At 42.2% G+C, this 18,842-nt stretch overlaps 1 protein-coding gene across 2 annotated transcripts in view; it reads left to right on the top strand.

The window, feature by feature from the left end:
* The first annotated feature begins 393 nt into the window (after positions 1-393).
* MBOAT1 (membrane bound O-acyltransferase domain containing 1) overlaps positions 394-18,842 on the top strand; it is a 62,419-nt gene continuing 43,970 nt past the window's right edge. For both annotated transcript variants that reach the window (XM_069853733.1, XM_069853735.1), the window contains exon 1: positions 394-519. In XM_069853733.1, coding sequence (XP_069709834.1) covers positions 430-519 — 90 coding nt within the window. In that variant the 5' untranslated portion in view covers positions 394-429. The remainder of the gene's footprint in view (positions 520-18,842) is intronic.

Here is an 18,842-nt window from a genome sequence, read left to right as displayed (position 1 = left end):
AGGATGGGAAGGGGAAGGGGGATGGGGAAGGGGGAAGGAGGGGATGGGGAAAGGGAGAAGGAGGGGGACGGGGAGAGGCAAGGGGATGCGGAGGGGAAAGGGGAAGACGAAGAAGAGGAAGGGAAAAGGGGACGGGGACAGGGATGGAGATGGGGATGGGAAAGGGGACAGGAGATGGGGATGGGAAAGGGGCAAGGAGATGGGGAAGGGATGGGAAAGGGGCAAGGAGATGGGGAATGGGGACGGGAAAGGGGAGGGCTAAGTGGATGGGAAAGGAAAAGGCTAAGAGGACGGGCACGGGGAAGGGCACAGGGACGGGCGAGGCCGAGGGCGAGGCCGGGGAGGGCCCGTGTCGCCGCCGCAGCGCATCGCGCCCTCTGGCGGCCGGCGGGCGGGGCGGGGCGGGCACAGGTGTGGGCGCGATGCAGCATGGCCGGGCAGCCCGGCTCCCCGCACCGCACCACCGGCTCCACCTTACTGCACCCGCTGAGCGCCTTGCTGGGCATCCCGCTGGACCAGGTGAGCCTCCCCGCGGGGGACCTCGGCGGGGAAGCGGGTTTGGGCGAGGGGAAGGCGGGATGCGGCTCCCCGCGACGGCCGGAGCCCTTCGTTTTCCCCGGGAACGCTGCGGGGAGCCGCCGCTGCAGTGAGGGACCGGGCTAACTGCGGCAAAGTTTGAAACGCTGGATGGCTGGGGTTTAGCCGCTCGGGGTAGCGGGGTGTGGGGGCGCGGATTCGGTGCGTTTCGCAAAGAATCCTTGCGTTGAGGCGCCGCTTCTGCGGCCGCGGGTCCGTACGGAGGAGGCACGGGAGCCTCTTTCAGCCCGGCTCGGCACCGCAAAGAGCCTGCACGGGGATAATGTGAAACTCCCGGGCACACCGAACAGAACGAGCCTTCATGGGCTACCGAGTTTCGATGAAGCGCTTAGCGCCGTAATGTTTTTTTCGGCTGTGGCTTTGCCTGCTTGGGTATAGGAGCCTGCTTAGTTATAGTCACCCAGTTAAGCTGACCTCAAAACGTCAGAAAAAACGTGTGTCCCCCTCACCTTTCATTGTCTTAAGCCTCGCTCGCACCTGCAGCCTCCCTTCAACTAGGAAGTCGGAGCTGGAAGTTTGCGCTGACCATAAAAATTCTCCACTAAACTACTGGAAGGTTGAGCCGTGCCCTAAGAGACCAGGGTGGTAGGGATGCTGTGCTAAAAACTAACAGGAGGTTGAGATTTATTTACTTTCTTCTGTTTGCAGAGATGCTGGTGCTGTGCCTGTATTTTTACTACTGTTTGTTTTTAAAGTTGAGCAAGAAATATATCGGGTTTGAACAGTAAATCTCCGTATCCAACCATGCCAGTTTTCCGTTTTTTTTAACAGAAAACAGGCTTTGATACAAAAAAAGAGAACTGTTGCTCAACGTTATAACAGTCAGATAATAAAGGCTTATAGTTATAAACTATTAGTTTGGAAGAAGGTGCATGAGTAGTAAAAGCTTCTTTTTTTAAGGTATTCTGTGCTAGAATTTATCACTATGGGAGCACCAAAAGAACTAGGAATAGCAGACGTTTGCTGTTCCAGGTTGTTTGGGACAGTGTGGCACGTAAACAGAGTTGAGCTGATTGGGTCACTGAACAGCAGAGACTTGACAGACTGCAGTTTTCCTTTCTAAGCTTTACAAAACTTGTCCTTCCATTCAGCCAAGGTGATACAAAGACCATGTTGTCTGTGGATAAAACTTTCCCCATGCTCTTCCAGACCTGAGGATGCTTTGCTGCATCTGGCTATGTGCTGTGTTTGTCCCAGGGCTCTGGTCCCATGGGTGCTGATGGTGGGCAACTGTGTGCTTGGTGGTTTGCATCTTGAGACCACAGCAGGGGGATAAACATTGCGCCGGGGTTGGTGGTGTGGTGGGGCTGTGTGAGTGGTCATGTGGGCATAGGTGTCATCCCTGCAAATGGTCCTGCTTGGCTCCAGCAGCATGGATCAGTGATGGGCCAGGAGGAACCCCCTGTGTTGTGGTTCCTCGCACAGCTCGGCCTCACCTGAAAATCACTGCTTACCCTAGGGTCCTCCCTAATAGTCCCTGTGAGATTATGCTGTCATTTATTTTGAAACGTTTCCCCCACCCCTCCTGCCCCACTGCAGTGTGTTTGAGTCTGCCACGCATCACAGATTGCTGCCGCTCTGAAGCAGAAAATAGCCAGATTGCTGCGTGCAAGCATTGTGCTACCACTGTCCCCTCAAATTATGTGAGTTTCCACTCCAGCCTACAGTACTAGTGCTCTCGGAAACAAAATAAAACCACTTGTAGTACTTTCACAGAACTCTTTTGCCAGCTGAGTTGGTTAGATTTCTCACTGGAATGAGAGAGGTCTTTTGCCAAGAGGCTTAAAAAAAGTTTACTTGCTCTTCTGTAGAGAACAAAGCTCTGTGTATGAAAGACTGTTTGCTAGAGATGAATCCCATGTGTAGCAGAGACTGATGTTATAGGAGTCCCTTATTGCAATGCCAACAGGCTCTTTGTGCATTCCACTTGGTGACTAGGCTGCAAGAGTGACAATCTTAGGTTTGTCACTGTGTATTAGCATCATTATGCTCAGCATGTTGGATGGTGACAGCCTGGATCTCCCTCTGATCTGTGTGGCTGGCAGTTCTCCATGCCTGGCCCTGAGCCTTCAAAAATGCCAAGAAGTGCCCAAAGAGTGAGAGGCAAAGGCGTGCAGGTGGAGTTTAGACCCTCATGATCACTGTGGTATGTGATAGCTGTGTGTGTGTACCTCTACGTTGAGTGGACAGAGGACTTGTCCCTCCATTAAACACACGGTTTTCCATCAGGTCTGTGCTACGAGCTCAGTCTATGAGACACCAGAAAAAATACTGAACTGAAGGTCTGAAAAGTGCAAGTTGTAATCATTACCCTTTCATAGCAGAGGCAGAAAAGCTGTGCCAGTGGTAGTTGGAAAATATTTCCTTATCTAATAAGCAGCTATTGTATCACTCACTATGCTCACGATGGAAAGCACGGATGAATATTAGAAGACTGTCATTTTTCACATCGGTTGTTTTCTTAATTGTGAAAAATTACAATATAGGTAGGTTTAAAAACCAGCACAGAATTATGAAGTGCAATTCCTTGCTGCGCTGTGGACTTGGCACGCCATTCATATTTTATTTAGTAGATGGTGGGCTGCATGAGAACATAGTGATGTTTTCTGCTTTAGATGCTAAAATAATCTTGGATGTCTCAGTGTGTATTTGCATGTCTCTTTAATGGATGATTTATCTTTGAATTGAGCATTGAAATATTATTTTTTAAGAAGAGCTATGTTCAGTAACAAGATTAATGAGCTTGAAGCAGGATGAAAAGACTCTGTGTTCAATTCATCCTCCTATCCCAGGAAAGCAGACTTTGAAATTTAGCTGACTTGTGTTCTAAAAATATCTAGCTAGGTCAATGACACACCTCCAACAGCCTTAGGAAAAGAGTTTTGGGATTCTTCTTTTTCCTTGTCACATATGCCCCTTGCCATATGTGCCCTAAATTACCAATTTGGGGACATTCTCCTCCAGCATAAGTCAGGGAGATATGGAAAGTTAAAGATCAAGTTTTGAATAGTTTTCTTTCTGTAAACAAAGTATGTCTCTGTATAAATACAGTAAAGAAATAAATTTGCCATTTAAATGTACATTAAAAGTAAGTTTAGTGGTATTATTTATCCTTTTGGAGTTTTTACCTTGTCTTCCTAAGCTCCTAGGCATCTCTAGAAGCAATTCAGATTCAGAGAGTCAAGTCATTTGTTTAGAGAGAGTTTCACTTCTCAAGTTTATATTTTGCAGTACCCTTGATATCCCAGGTTACCCATTGCCTTGGAAGTAGCAGTCCAAATGCAAATCATCAGCTGCCGTACAGCAAACCTTATGTTTTAAGAGGCCTTACCTTGACCTGTGTCAGATAGTACCAAGTCTGATTTTCATGGGAAGTTCTATGTTCAAGGAGACTCTCTCAGAAAAATGTTGTATGAGCATCTTTTCGTGTTTATATTGGAGGGCTTTTAAGCTCAGTGTTTTAATTGATGAGGCCAGCCATGTTGCTGCAAAGGGGAAAAAATGTGCATTCAGACTTAATTTTGGATGCTTTGGCTGCTGGTTGTACACCTTCTTTTTCATGTTAATCCATTCATTGGAGCTGTTCTGCATTTTTATGTTTAGGCAGCAGTTTAAAACAAACACTAACTTGGGCGGGGAAAGGGAAGGACTGTGGCATGTGTATCTGACTCCTGGGATAGCTGAGGTATTAGATAGATCTCACCATTTCTTGCATTTGAATAGCTCTCCTCCCAAAGCATGCAGATGAAGGAGAAAGAGGAGAAAAGTCTATATGTATATATTTTTTCCTTTTGCAAAAATCAACATTAATTCCCCAAATCAGGGGTTATTTTGTTAGATTTCACATTTTTCAACTCTTTTGCTGCTTGACTTCAGTTTTACTTCTGTGCTTTCTGGTTTAGCTAGTCAAGATTTGTTAGACTTTTCACTGCTTGAAAAGTAGATTAGAAAAGCCAAATAAAAAATTAGCTTTCTTGGAACTCAACAGACTTGGGAACTTTGGTTTCCTTTAATAATTGTCAATAGGGGCATTAGAAGCTGTTAGTGTTAGATATTGAAGTGAGATGAGTGAAGATGGAAGTTCACTGAAGGCATTAGTATCTGATTTTTACCCGAAAAAAGCTACTCTAAGGCAGCAGAAACAGCTGACCATTTTTGGTATGAACAAAGCTGTCATTTAATTCCCTAATGCCAGTCATTCTGCAATTGAAAATTCAGTGTTTTCATTTTGAATTGCTGCAGTATTTGTCAGATTTAATGTCTCCCTGCCTGACACTCTCTCAACTGCAAAAAATAAAGCTGTGTATCTCTTGAAAAACAGTAATCAAAAATGGAATTTGACATCAACATCTTCAAACGTGTTTACAGGGACAGGTTATTTAGGTTGCCAAAACCAATTAATTTTTATATTTTCTGACTTTCAAGTACCCAGATTTTGAAAAACCACTGTCTTTAAAGGAAATCTGTAGCTTTTTACTATAATGCCATGAAGGACGTAGCACTTGATTGAACAGTGGTCCCCAGTTAAATGGGTGTCTGCAAGCAGGGTCGTTCATAGTGCTTGTGGGCTGCACGGCTTCTCTGTGCATTTAGAGCAAGGCTACTCTCTGACTTGTTGCATCTGCTGGTGCAGGTCCCAAGATTCTCTGTGTTCCTTGGATGGTGGTGTAGTACTTTCCAGAGACGAAGGTCATCTCCTACGCATTCATTTCTGTTCAGCCCAGCTATTGCTAACAATTGCAATAATACACATTTTCCTCTGCTTTGGAACCACATGCTGCCTTTTTCAGCATGTTCTCACTCCATTTGGCACTGCAGTCATGAACCTCATGGCTGATGTCTTGATACTGTGGGTGTAAATATTTCCACATCCCTTCATGCCTTGAAAACAAAGTCTGTCCTATTAAGTTTTTCATTTGGCAAGGGACAAAAGTGCAACTGTAATCAGCTGCTTACCATTTTCCTCCTTTTAAGCACCTTCCATTTCGTTTGTGTTAAATGAGATCTGGAGAAATAAACACTGAAGTGCTGCTTAAAGTTTCCTGAAATGCTCTCTGCACATTAATCACACCAGCATTGATTTTAGTGGTGCTCTGTAGCTATTTTGAGACAATATAAAGTACTGACGAAGACTCTTGGGCTCCAGCCTAGGGGTCTAAGCACCAAGCACAGACCTGGCTCTGTGCTTTTAGGGGAGCCCCTTATGCTTAGGATTTATTGTGCGCTGGCCAGCGTGACATGGCATTCAGTGCCCTGGCTGCTCCTTGGCTTGTGTTAAAGCACTGCTTGGGGTAGACTTGCCAAACTGTTAAATGGTGCTGGTAACCCCTGGGCAGGGAAGGCTGCAGTGCTGGGCTTAGCATCAGTGCAGAGGTGAATCCAGCCTTCTGAATTTGTCCAAAACCAAGTAAAAAGGCTGGTGTCCACCGGCTATGTTGCTCTTGAGAGTTAAAAAATTCCTCTGTGTGTGACCTAGCAGTTATAGGTAACCTTGAGGATCTATCTCCTGGATGCTTGGGTGGCCTAGTGAGGGTATTTAAGGAGGGTTTCCAGAAACTCAGGCTTGCTCTTAAAAGTACAGCCTGATGCATATATTTCTACTGTCCTTTACTAATAGTGCGAGTGTTTATATTAACATGGGGTTTGGATCAGAAGTGCGCTTTGGGAATGAATCTCTTCCTGCTTAACATACTGTGTGCATGAATTGGCCCCACAGCATCTGCACAAGGTTGCTTTCTGGAAATACGGAGCTGAAGGATGTGCCCTAGGAGATTTCAGTCCTTCATTTGTTAGAAAGTAGTAGTAGTAGTCCCTCCCCAGAACAAGGTGTGGGATTTGATCATTTTCCCTTCCTACGATCTTGTTTAGAAATGTTCATTTTCACTAGTCCCTTTTTTCTCTGGCTTAAGGCATTTTAAACCGCTTTTGCAGAATTGTAGGTGAGCACCAAAGCAAAAACAAAACCACAAGCAATAATTTCTGACATAAATGACTTTTTAGAATTTTTTTTGGGGTGGGGGGAGGGCTATTTACAGTAAGTTGCATCCTCAATGGAATTGGGTGGGAAATGATTTTTTTTTACCGTGTTTTGCGTTTCCCTCATGATAACAATATTTCAAGCTTAAAAAAAGAAATCTCAGTAATGTGAGAAAAAAAACCTTCTAAATGTATCATATATTAATTGAATCATATAAATTGAAACATTTACGAATTCCCAAATAGTTTGTTCTCAGTCATTCCTGTAAGTTTTAGTAAGATACCTAAATGAAACCTAATTTTTAAACCAAAATATGAATTTGACAACTTTGCCAGCTTTGAACAGGAAATGGTAGTCCTTACTCTGAAAACTAGTAAGGAAGTCAGTCTATAGCATGACTGTTAAGATGCTACCTGGCCGTAGACAAAACAAATTCGAGTCCTGTGTCCAGTTCTGGAATCCTCAACATAAGATGGATATGGAGCTGTTGGAATGGGTTCAGAGGAGAGCTATGAAGATGATCAGAGGACTGAAGCACCTACCATATGAGGACAGGCTGAGAGGGTTGGGCTTGTTCAGCCTGGAGAAGAGAAGGCAAGCCTCAGAGGAGATCTTCTAGTGACCTTCCAGTACCCGAAAGGGGCCTGCAGGAAAACTGGTGAGGGACTATTCATGAAGGCTTGTGGTGACAGGATGAGGAGGAACGGGTATAAACTGGAGATGGGCAGATTTAGACTAGACATTAGGAAGAATTTCTTCACTATGAGAGTGGTGATGCACTGGCACAGGTTGCCCAGGGAAGCTGTGGCTGCCCTGTACCTGGAGGTGTTCAAGGCCAGGTTGGATGGGGCCTTGGGTAACCTGATCTAGTGGGACGTGTCCCTGCCCATGGCAGGGGGTTTGGTGATCTTTAAGGTCCCTTCCAACACAAACCATTCTATGATTCTATGAAATACTAAATTGTCAAACAGTTCCTCACTCTTGGTTCCCCTCTTTCTGGATGCTTTGTCCAGCTGGGATTTAAAGATTCTGAACATTTACCTGGTTTTCATAGGTGGCTGGATAATGAGCACTTTGCCTGTGCCTCTTGTGGTATAAACTGCAACATGGTAGGTGGAATGCTGTCTGAAAGCATGTGAGATACCTGCCTAGATGACTTATGCAAAAGCCAGATGCACCTGACTGTGTCTTTCTACCTGGTAAGTCCCAAACAGTCGTCTGGCACTCCTGTGGTATAGCAACATTAGAAATTATTGATCAGTATCAGATCATATTCAGCAGTCTTCCAGTTCAGCGGTGAGTCAGGCTGGGATGTGTGGAAGACAAAATACTCCTTTAGATCAGTCTTTAGTATTCTACATGCAATCCAAAAAAAACTAAATAACAATTTCAGGCCAAGAAAGAAATATCATCTGCTGGCTGTCATGCACAGGGTGTGCGTTTGCTTCTTCTACTGGCCCTGGTCTTGTGACAACAGCTCTAATTGGACTTGAGCAATTTCTTCATTTGTGGTTTCTTGTTCAAGTGCAGTTTGGCACTGGTATGCAGATAGGGCAGGAATGGGGAAGGCAAAATGACAGGGCAAAACCCAAGACGTTTGAGGACACCCCACCCCCACTCCGAGGATTTCTCAAATAACTTCCATGCTTGTTTTCATGCTTATATGTATTATTTTTATTTTAAACTTTTTTTTTAAGGGCTGCTGAGTAGAAAAGAGTTAATAATTAACTCTCACACGTAGGTTAAATGACATTATAAACTGGTGAAAGTAGTTTTTTTCTCCTGCTATCAGTGCAAGGAAGTGTTAAAGAGTAGTACTGTATTGACTTTGTTTATCTCATGTGTGTGCACACAGAGGGCAGGTTCAAATCACTGGCTCCTAAGGTCTGCAGTAAGTATTTATACCAGCAAATTCCAGCTGATAGATCAATGACTTTTCTACTCAGAGGAGAGATTTTTAGAATTACTGTGTTCACCCACAAGCAGAGTTTAAGAGAAGTATTTATACTTCTTATGAGGCAGGGTTTCTCAGGATGCTTTGTCAGCTGTACTGTATTGAAGGTGAGGAAAAAGAAGTGTAGACAAATGGTTTGGAGAGAGTGACTGGGAAGTTAAAGGACTTAATCCTTGATTTTGATTCAGTTTTTGATGGCAGCTTTACACATCTGCAATGAGTTGTAGGCACTGTTAGCACCCACGGCTGTGGCTTTGTGTGTATGTTTGTGTTCATGCTAATTCTCTTGATGTAAAAAATCGTGGTCTGTAGTTGCCGCAGCAACAATAACACTGCACTCAGTGTATGGATATTTTTTGCCTATTTTGTACAAGTATGTTGAAAATGTAGACTTATTGCTGTGGTGCATTGTGAAATATGATAGACTCTTGAGAGAGGAAGTTTGTTTTTTATTCAGAGAATGTAATTTTATGTTAACTTCTAATTCTTTGCTAAGGTGCTACTTCACTATTCCAAGTGTGATGATGCAGAGAGGAAGATGGGCTCAGCAATTTGGAAAAATAAAGTTTTAGAGGTGTTCTGCTGATGTTAACCAGCAAATAAAATAAGGATTAGAGTAATGAGTCCAGGGCAGAGGGAGATGAATGACATAATGATATTTCTGTCCCTTTGTAATTGCTCTTGCCAATGAAAGGTGACTGTAGCTGTTTTTTGCTGTGAAAGCAGAATGAAAATATGAACAAGATAAAAGAGAAAAAAAAACCAGGGTGGACTTCGTAAACATGCAAATGTAGAGTGAAAGAATTGAGTTGCTTGCTTTAGAAATGTGTCTGTTAGAGGGATTGCAGTGAAAATACGTAGGAGCCAGCATAAATGAGACAGGTCTAGGACTTCTTCCATTCTGTCTCATAGGCAGCTCTACCTCTTGTGTTGCTGGTGGTTTTGGGATCCCAAGTCACTGCTGGCAGTCCCAAGCGTGGCTGCTCCCATTATGAGTGATTTGGTCTGCCAGAGTCATTATCCCCTCCCAGGACTTGACTTGACACTGCATTTATCACTTGCATTTCTTCACATGGTGATACAGCTGGAAGCAGTAGAGCTCTGTAGGGAATATCAGCAGATGCCCAAAAGAGGTTACTTCTCCAGCATTCCACTTCCAAGAAGCCCAAGTTACAACTGTTCCCTTAGTTTATAAAGAAAGTAACTGGCACCTTATATGTTTTGCAGTGTATTTCCACTTTTGGTTATCTTACTTGTCTGTTCTGATTTTCAACTGTTGGGGGATTTTTGTCCACGTGCTGAGCACTTCCTCTCTGTTCAGTTTATGCTGCTCATCGTTAATGCTTTATTTGGGGGAGAGTGATGATCTTCATGTTCTCTTTCAAGAGACTTACGCGAGCAGGCAGCTGGTGTAGTCTGCCTTTATCCTTTGATGGGGTTCTGACATCGTGATCAGTAGTCTGTTACCTAACCATTTATCAATCATAGATTTTATGTGTGCCATTACCTCAATTGCCCAACTATCTTGGCCAGGCTTCCTGGTTTTCTGGCCTGGATAGAGTTGAGTCTGGGTTTGAATGATTATTAGGAAAAAATTAATTCCATATCTGCCTCCTCTTTTTCCTTCTGACTTCAGGTTTTGAGCATAGGCACCAGTAAGGGCAGCATATCAGACCAGTTTACAAAACCCTGAGTATCAGTTGTGCCTCAATTTCCTGCATCTGGGACTGGGTCTTTGCAATTGCCTTGGCTATTTCTGCCAATGAGTCGATGGCCTCATTTATTTGCTATCAAGTGGAATGATTGGTTTGTGCCCTGGAGAGGCTTTGAGAAGTCAATGGGGACCCAGGTCCCTGTTCATACCCTTCCAAGTCTTCTCTCCCTCATCCTGTATGAATTATGTGCTGCTTAGTGCTCAGGTGCCTTCCAGCATCGGGAAAGCTGATATGCTACCACATTCTGCACTTTAGTGCTACAGGAACAGTGGGAACAACTCCATCTGCATTTTGAAGTATCTTAGGTTTGCTAAAAATCTAACCTGAAATGCTTTCTCAGTGTGCTTCTGAGATAGCCAAATGTTGGTTGTATAAGAACTTGCGATAGAAAGAGTGGTGGAAATCAATTTTGCAAGCCAACTGTGCAGATCATACAATGTCCTAGTTCTTTAAAAGCATGGGTTTTTTTAGGCTTTATGTGTAAAGAGCTTGTTTGAAAGGGAGGTTATAATTATTTATGCAATGTAAAGGATTGTTGAATTTCTGTTCCCTGGCTATGTTCAATTTCATAGGGTATTCCAAGAAGAGCTCGCTTGGAGTTTCTGGAATTTTGTTGCTGTACTTTGTTTCTTGGACAATAAGTTGTCTGTCACTGCACAGTACGAACATCACTTTAATAATTCTAAAATATAATGGCATTCTTTTTTCTGAACTGTTAAAGGGGAAAGAAAGAGACTTATTCCTATTGCCTGGTGATTGCTGTCCTTTGTAAAGGAAAGCGAGTTAAGTTTCTGCTATTGCTGACTCATAAGCATGGCAAGAATACGTCTGGGGAAAAATATAATACTGTGGCTAAGTAATATAAAGGTAGGTCATTTTTTTTCCCTTGTGATATGCAGTTCTCTTTGGAAAATATCAGTGTTATAACCCAAAGTACTGCTGTACTATATGCAAACAGAAATATGGAACTCTAGTGGGAGAATATATAAAGAAAGCAGCGTGCTCTTAATGAGACAAGGAAATGAAATCTTTTTTCCTCAAATATAATATAGTGCAAATGAAATTAATTTATAGCAAAATCCAACTACCTCTAATTTTTCTTGTTTACTTTACAAGTCTTTATGCTTTTTCACTAGTACTTGTTCATGCTGTGTTTTCCTGTTATTTTTTGTTTTGATTTGGTTGCTAAGTTTGAAAACTAGGAAGCATGGGGTTTTTTGAGGGGGTAACCCATGGAATTGATTCAGGGCATGACTTTTTGGAAAGTTGCTAATAATTTCCAGATACTTTTGTTCCATGAGGGTTGAGAAATTTGACCTGCACTACATCCTTAGTGCTTGCCATCGCCAAGTTATTTGTTTTCAAGTGTCTGAAGTTAAGTGCCTAAAATTAGACATGCTCTGAAGTTCAGCTTCCAGAGATATTTGCTGTAGATGTAAGGTACTTATAACACAAGCATAACTAAACAGCTGGGGTTGTGTTCTTGTCTTCTTGTGTGATTCAAGATCCAAACTAAATGAGCATGAAGTAAGCATGCTGCAAATTCTGAGCATAATAATGAAAGAAAAATTGGCCACAACAGGATGTTGTCACTGTGCATGTTTTATTGGTGGCTTCCCTTCCTGCCACCGTTCTGAAGGGACTAAAAATAAGTCTGCAGCCCATATGAATGAAAGTTAGAAAAACATATATTAAACAGCATAAAGCAATAACTTTTTTTTCCTTTTAAACTATAGAACAATAGGGAAGAGCAGTATTTCATAACTGTGAAATCTCATGATTGTGATAACGAGTATCTGAAGTTGGCAGTTACAGAGGCTTGCTAATTCTACACAGTCACTGTTATAGCAAAGGAATGAAAGCAAGATAATTGTGCTTGATTTGAAAAAAAACTAAAAACAGATGAAAAAGACAACCATACACAGCATTTCTTTGGAAATTAGCTAAAATATGAAGAAAAAAGCTATCTAGAAAATTTGCTTGCCAGCAGAATTAAGGGCCACAGTAGAAATGGGGGACTCCACAAGCAACTGAAGAATGAAAAGTTTTCATTGTTTACAGAAACAAAGAGTGATTTACTAACTGTTACATTTGCAAAGAAAATTGTGAAAATATAAACTGAAAATGTGATTTCCCAGCCAAATAAATGGCTCTGACTAGAGCTTGCTAATAAAAATGGTGGTTTGTATACTCCCTCCCCTTGTGCCACATTCCTCTTTCTTCTCTTATGAAAAAACTCTCAATTGTGCATCTGTGCAGGTTGAACTCACTGATAATTAACTCTACAATAAAAGGTTGTTTTGCAGTCAGTTTAGCTCTATACAACCTGGCTTAGGGTGCATGGGGGAGAGAAGAACCCTTAGGCAGTGGTACTGAAGGAAGGTGGAAAACTCGTTCATTTTTGGGGATCCAGAGTTAAGCAGATTTATTGCAGATTTCCCCTGGCCCTTAGGTAATGTCTTCCCAAAATCTTTGTGTGTCCTCTTTGGCCTGCAAGGGAGTTTCACGTTGAGGGGTAGCTGGAAATTTTTTCTGTAGTTTTAGCAAAATCTGCGGGACTACAGTGTTGCAAAGGGTATGGTGGCATCCTGGGATCTGTGCCCCACGTTTAGCAGGTTTGGAGCATGGGCAGAACACAGATCTTCACCTCTCCATGTAGATGTCCCTTGACGTGATCGTTTTAAGCTCAAACAAAAGCATTTTTTTTTTGCCATTCACGGGGGTTTTCCTTCCCTTCTTCTTTAAGTATTACTGGGTGTTTAAGAGTTGCAAAACTACTTAGACAAGGAAGAGGGCAGGAAGAACTGAGGTTCGCAGCACCTGCTTGCGTAAGCAGGAAACTGGGTGCTACACCCAGGGCTGACTGGGTTGACTACACCATGCATCACATAGGAGCATTGTTACCCTGAAACTCTTCCACGCGCATCAAGCAGTGGATATACTAGTAATTTAGGTTTTTTTAAGTGCATCCTGATTGTCACATTTCTCCATCACCTCTATTTCAGGCACTTGAAGTGGGCTGAGTTTGTTATAGAATACCAGCTTTTGGAATAGGATACCATTTGATGGTGTCTTTAAGTTGCAAACCAAAAAGTGGAGCACCAGGAACTATGGGTCATTTATGAAAATTTAATCTCTTACAACCAAATGAAAGTCCAGAGATTTCTTTTCACTTTGTTAAAATTAATGTATGTGGTATGGCTACTGTTCATCTTTGTAAGTCTGCAGTGTACATTACTACATCTAAATTTACGCATCTGTATTACTTTTATTGAAAGTACCTATTTTAGACTTGTGATTTAGGATTAGATGAATAACAAACTATAATTACCTTTTTTCCCCCCCATTGACAATGGAAGAAATTTATATGGACTAGCTCAGGTATTATCAGTGTTAGAACAGATAAATTCTACCCATACCTCTAGCGAAGTTCATGCATAAATTTTTAAGGCATGTCCTAGTACTCTTAATTTTTACAGTGCCTTTGTTTTAAGTTACTATGAGCATGATTGAGCACCTAAAGACAGTGTGATCCAGATTTTCAGTGTGTAAGGGCCCAATAATTTCTTATATAATACCATTGTAATGTCTGGAAGTTTTGGTCTTTGATCAAGCCACTTAATTCCAAGGATAATGTGCCTAAGTTTAACACAGTGCTGACAGTTTCTACAGTGAGGGGGGAAAAAAAGCCCAACTTGCTTTTGATTTAAAATGAAATATGAAATTGGCACTTTTTTCCCTTGCTGATGTTTGTTCCTTTCTGTTGTGTGCACTTACTAGGATATCACTGGGAGAAAGTGAACAAAGCTGCTCCATTTGTGTTGATGTGTATTTTTAAAGACCACTGACACATTTTTCTTCTATAGGAAAGGAACTGAAAATAAAATTGCACAGACATTGCAACAGCAATAATGAGGCAAGTTATTTTAGATGTGCCAGTACCCATCCTAGAGAAGGATTACACTTTAAGCCTACTATTTTATTTTTCAATTGGTGAGTGTGTGCAGGTGCAAGGCTTTTATCTGGCCTGAAAGTTAAGCATGTTTCTGAATGGGGACTTCAGATACATTGGTGTAAAGATCCTGCCTTTCCTACATTCATGCAGCTCCTGATGATATTTGAGTAGTATAATTTATATTGAAGCCACAGAAAGATGTGCCAGCAGGGTGGCTGTGTGTGTACACGTATGTCTGTAATGTCTTCTTTCTGTTAAACAAAGTGAAAAGGTGCTTGACTTGCTGTGCTGTGTTCTAAGTTTTCAAAAACTAAACTTTTATATCTGGGGGCAAAGTGCAGATGTGTGTTGATGCTACTCTTAGTACAGCTACTTTGAAGTTATTTACTGAAGAATAGAAAAGTAGAAACCAAACTGAATTCTTCAGGGCAGTTAGTGTTTGAGGCTGGTGAATTCAAGCGAGATCATGCCTGGCAAAGCCTGTCTTGATCCCGTTTCTTTTTTGTTGCTGACCCACTGTCTGTGATGGATGAGGTGATGGTGTGGGAGAGCAGGATCTAGGCAATGTTATTGAGAGGCTCTGTGAAAATGTGTTTGGGATTTGGAGGTCTGAAAAGACCAATTGGAAAAAATCTATTATCCAAGAATTAATTTCTGAGAAAAAGGTGGTTAACTGGTGTATTTAACTAATGATTATGAAAACAAAGGATCTAAGCTCCAGTTAGTTGCCTGAGCCCTACGGGTGACAAAGAAGGGAAACAGTGCTGTGGTGACCCTGCCACAGGAGGTTCCTAGAGCTCCAGGGGTCTCCAGAGGAGGCTTTGCAGGCACTCAAGTCTCTGCTTTGTTGTATTTTAGTCTCCTGGAGTTGTTGTTTTCCTTGTTTCTGTTGATTTGCACTTCAGAATCTGTCTCCTAACTTCACATAAGCTTAAATCAGGTCTTCTGCATGGACCCCATGAGAAAAGCCAGAGTGAGAGAGTAATGTGATAAGGTCAGTCTGGCTGTTCATCAGTATGCATAAATGAGGAGGGTAGGTGGTACAAAATGCCATCATTTCTGTGGAAAGTACAAAGGATTAAAGGGACTGAGTTAGTGTTGCTACCTCACTGCTGAGTAATCTGAGAAATGAGGTATCTTTCCTAACAACCTGAAGGCATTTTGTTTAAAAAAAGCACCTGAATGGCTAAAGGCTCCAGGTAGTTTGATTTTACTGCTGTTTCTATTACAGGTACGAATGAATACTGACTATCTCAGGTACAAGGTCATCATGCCTTGTTTTGGCATTGCTAAGAGAACAGTAATTACTGAGTTACAGGTTGTGGCAGAACATTGCTGCGCATAAATGATCACTACTTAAGCATCTGTTCAGAGTCATTACAGTTCTATATAAGAGCTGTTGTTAGCAAGCTAGAGCTGTATTTGAATCAGGTCAACACAAATTCGGCCATCAAAGGTAAATATATGGGTGTGTGACAGCCTTATGATGTAGATTTGACTTCTCAAGCTTACTTTTGACTTAAATGTTATTCTTTAGAAATTTCTGATGACTCAGAGTTTAATCTGTTCTGTAGCTATATTTGTGTCCTGCTAGTGGTTATTCTGCTAGTGGCTTCATAGAAGTAATCCAGAAAGAACATCTGTTTCAAGTTTGTAGTCTAAATCATGGAAGGATATTTGACCCTGTAAGCAGGGAAACAGCAGAATTTACCCAGGAAAACAGCAACAACAAGCCAAAATACTGTCAATTTGGCATTTTCTGCATTACCAACTCCAGATTCTGCATGCAACAGCAACAAAAAAGCCAGTGCTGTGAGACTCTAGTGCTGCTTCTGAAGAGGACAATAATCTTTAGTCATGCATATACTCTTTGCTTTCTCTTTCCTGTGAGAGAAATTCTATTTTCAGACATTTGCTTCTTTCCCCTCAAAATCTTCTGCGGGACTCCTACAATCCAAAGTGAGAGGAATTAGTTGTTTCAGCATAATATTGTAGATGTGACTTTTCAGTAGTCATATTGGTATTTCCCCAGCATAAATGAACTTGTCACCTCTCTGATCCCTGATGTTTGCAATTCACAGTGCCTGGCTGGCTGTAGACATAAACTACAGCATCTTGCAAGTGACAGTCCCGATTTCTGCACAAATGCCAGTTTGTAATGGCTCTCAGTGCACTGAGTTCTGTGTAAAGAGATACTGCTACGGGCAATAAGGGGAACTGCACATATGATGTTACATGAATCCTTTTCTTTCATGGAAGCCTAAGCCAAAATTTTAGCAGCAGGAAACTCAACATGGTTTCTTTGATACTGCTCTCCTTTTTGAGGGCGCTTCTGCCCTCCCTGTGTAGCGTCAAGTGATCTCTGCAGAGAATATTTGTCCTTATGGTTCATAAAAATAGTCTGGAAGATAAAAATATTTTGAAAAATGTCAGTAAGCATCAGATATCTTTGAGATGATCTGATGAAAGGATATTCCATCTCTCATTCTTAACACACCCATTTTAAATATCACAATTTGAATTATGAAATGCTATCATAACAGCAGGTCTATTTTTCAACATCAGAGCAGAAATGGCTCCAGAAAAGTGAACTTAAACATGTTGTTTGCCAGGTGTCTTTGGTTATATGCACAAAATAATCTTTTAAACAAAGAAAACAAGTTACTGCAGTTCTGTAGTTCTTGCTTTATTCTTTGCAACAATGACACCATCCTGGAAGATGGGGCTGATCTCTGCTTTAGTGGAATGCTTTATTATAGCATCACCTTTCCAAAATATTTCCCAAGCACTGTTGGACTCCAGAGACAGGGGTTTGACTTGAGAAGGAGTTGCTGTTGCTGTCAGTAGTTTCTGTTAACATGGTTCTTTGCACATTTCCGAATGCAGAAAACAGTTGTTTAGTGATCTGTGGTAAGTTAGTGAATATAGGAGAAATTGTAGTTTACCAGCTAAAAACCTTGTAGTGGCCTCCTAAGCTAATGCTTAGTAGCTCATTAGTAGACAGCAGCAAATACAGAGTATCTCCACAATGTGCTACTACTTTGTTTTTGTACAAAGTGACTCTATTAGTTCACTTCCCCTTTTTCAGCATGAAATGCAAGTGTTGAATCCTTATTCTCTCATTTGGCTGGTCAGTGCAAAGCCTGGTATAAAAGTAGAGGTGTCTTCTGCAATATCTATAATCTGAGGATCTGCACCATCTGCTGCATGTTGAAGTGGACATGGATCTGGATGCCAGCTGGGAATGTTTTGGGAGTCTGGCTGTGCCGCTGCATGCTTGTACCTATGCCTGTGAAATGTATGAATGTGCATCATGCCTCCATTTTGTCCAGAGACTGTGTGCTGTGGGGGACACATCAGCACCTTGTCATAAAAAAAATGGCAAATGGGCAGTGTAATTTCTCAGTAATTTTCACAGTGAATGAATTACAGCATTAATAGGAATTTTGCTTGCGAAGGACTGTCCAGTTTAAATGATGACCTTAATTGCCATTTGGACTTCAGAGGAAACTGTGTGGTCAATTTATTATACCTCCTAGATTTCTCGAAAGTGACATCAGTTTTTCTGCTAGCATAAGGGAGGGGGAAAAAAGTAGTAAAGGAAAAGCAAGCTATTTTTGTGGTCAAAACAGAATGCAAGATTTTTCTTCCTGATACTTAACTATAAGGAAAATGTTGAAAGCACTAAAATAGCAGACTACATGATTAATCTTATTTTCCTTTCCTAGATTGTTATCTAGTAACCCTCAAAAGGTTACCTCTTTAAATAGGGTGATTTGTAGATGCAAGGCTTGTGGAATGAGGGGAGTTGAACTTCCTGAAGTGGGTTGTTAGCAGCCTAACCTAAACTCTGATGAGCAGTGGCCAAGGCTAATTGTAATAATATGGTGGAAGGGTGTAAAGCCAGGTTTTCACAGAATCACTAGGTTGGAAAAGACCGACTGGATCATTGAGTCCAACCATTCCTATCAAACACTGAACCACGCCTCTCAGCAACTCAACCACCTGTCTTTTAAATACCTCCAGGGAAGGTGCCTCAACCACCTCCCTGGGCAGCCTGTTCCAGTGCCCAATGACCCTTTCCATGAAATTTTTTTTTCTGATATCAAGCCTGAACCTCTCCTGGTGGAGCTTGAGGCCATTCCCTCTCATCCTGTCCCCTGTCACTTGGGAGAAGAGGCCAGCTCCCTCCTCTCCACAACCTCCTTCCAGGTAGTTGTAGAGAGCAATGAGGTCTCCCCTCAGCCTCCTCTTCTCCAGGCTAAACAACCCCGGCTCTCTCAGCCGCTCCTGATAAGACCAGCCCCTTCATCAGCTTTGTTGCTCTTCTCTGGACTCGCTCCAGAGCCTCAACATCCTTCTTGTGGTGAGGGGCCCAGACCTGAACACAGTATTTGAGGAGCGGTCTCACCAGTGCCAAGTACAGAGGGACAATAACCTCCCTGGACCTGCTGGTCACACCGTTTCTGATACAAGCCAAGATGCCATTGGCCTTCTTGGCCACCTGGGCACACTGCTGGCTCATGTTCAGTCGGCTGTCAACCAACACTCCAGGCAGCTTTCTAGACAGACTTCTCCTAGTCTGTAGCACTGCATAGGGTTGTTGTGCCCCAAGTGCAGGACCCGGCACTTGGCCTTGTTAAA

Source organism: Phaenicophaeus curvirostris, chromosome 3 (genome assembly GCF_032191515.1).
Source record: "Phaenicophaeus curvirostris isolate KB17595 chromosome 3, BPBGC_Pcur_1.0, whole genome shotgun sequence".
NCBI classification, from domain to species: domain Eukaryota; kingdom Metazoa; phylum Chordata; class Aves; order Cuculiformes; family Cuculidae; genus Phaenicophaeus; species Phaenicophaeus curvirostris.
This window is presented reverse-complemented; position numbering and strand designations above follow the sequence as displayed.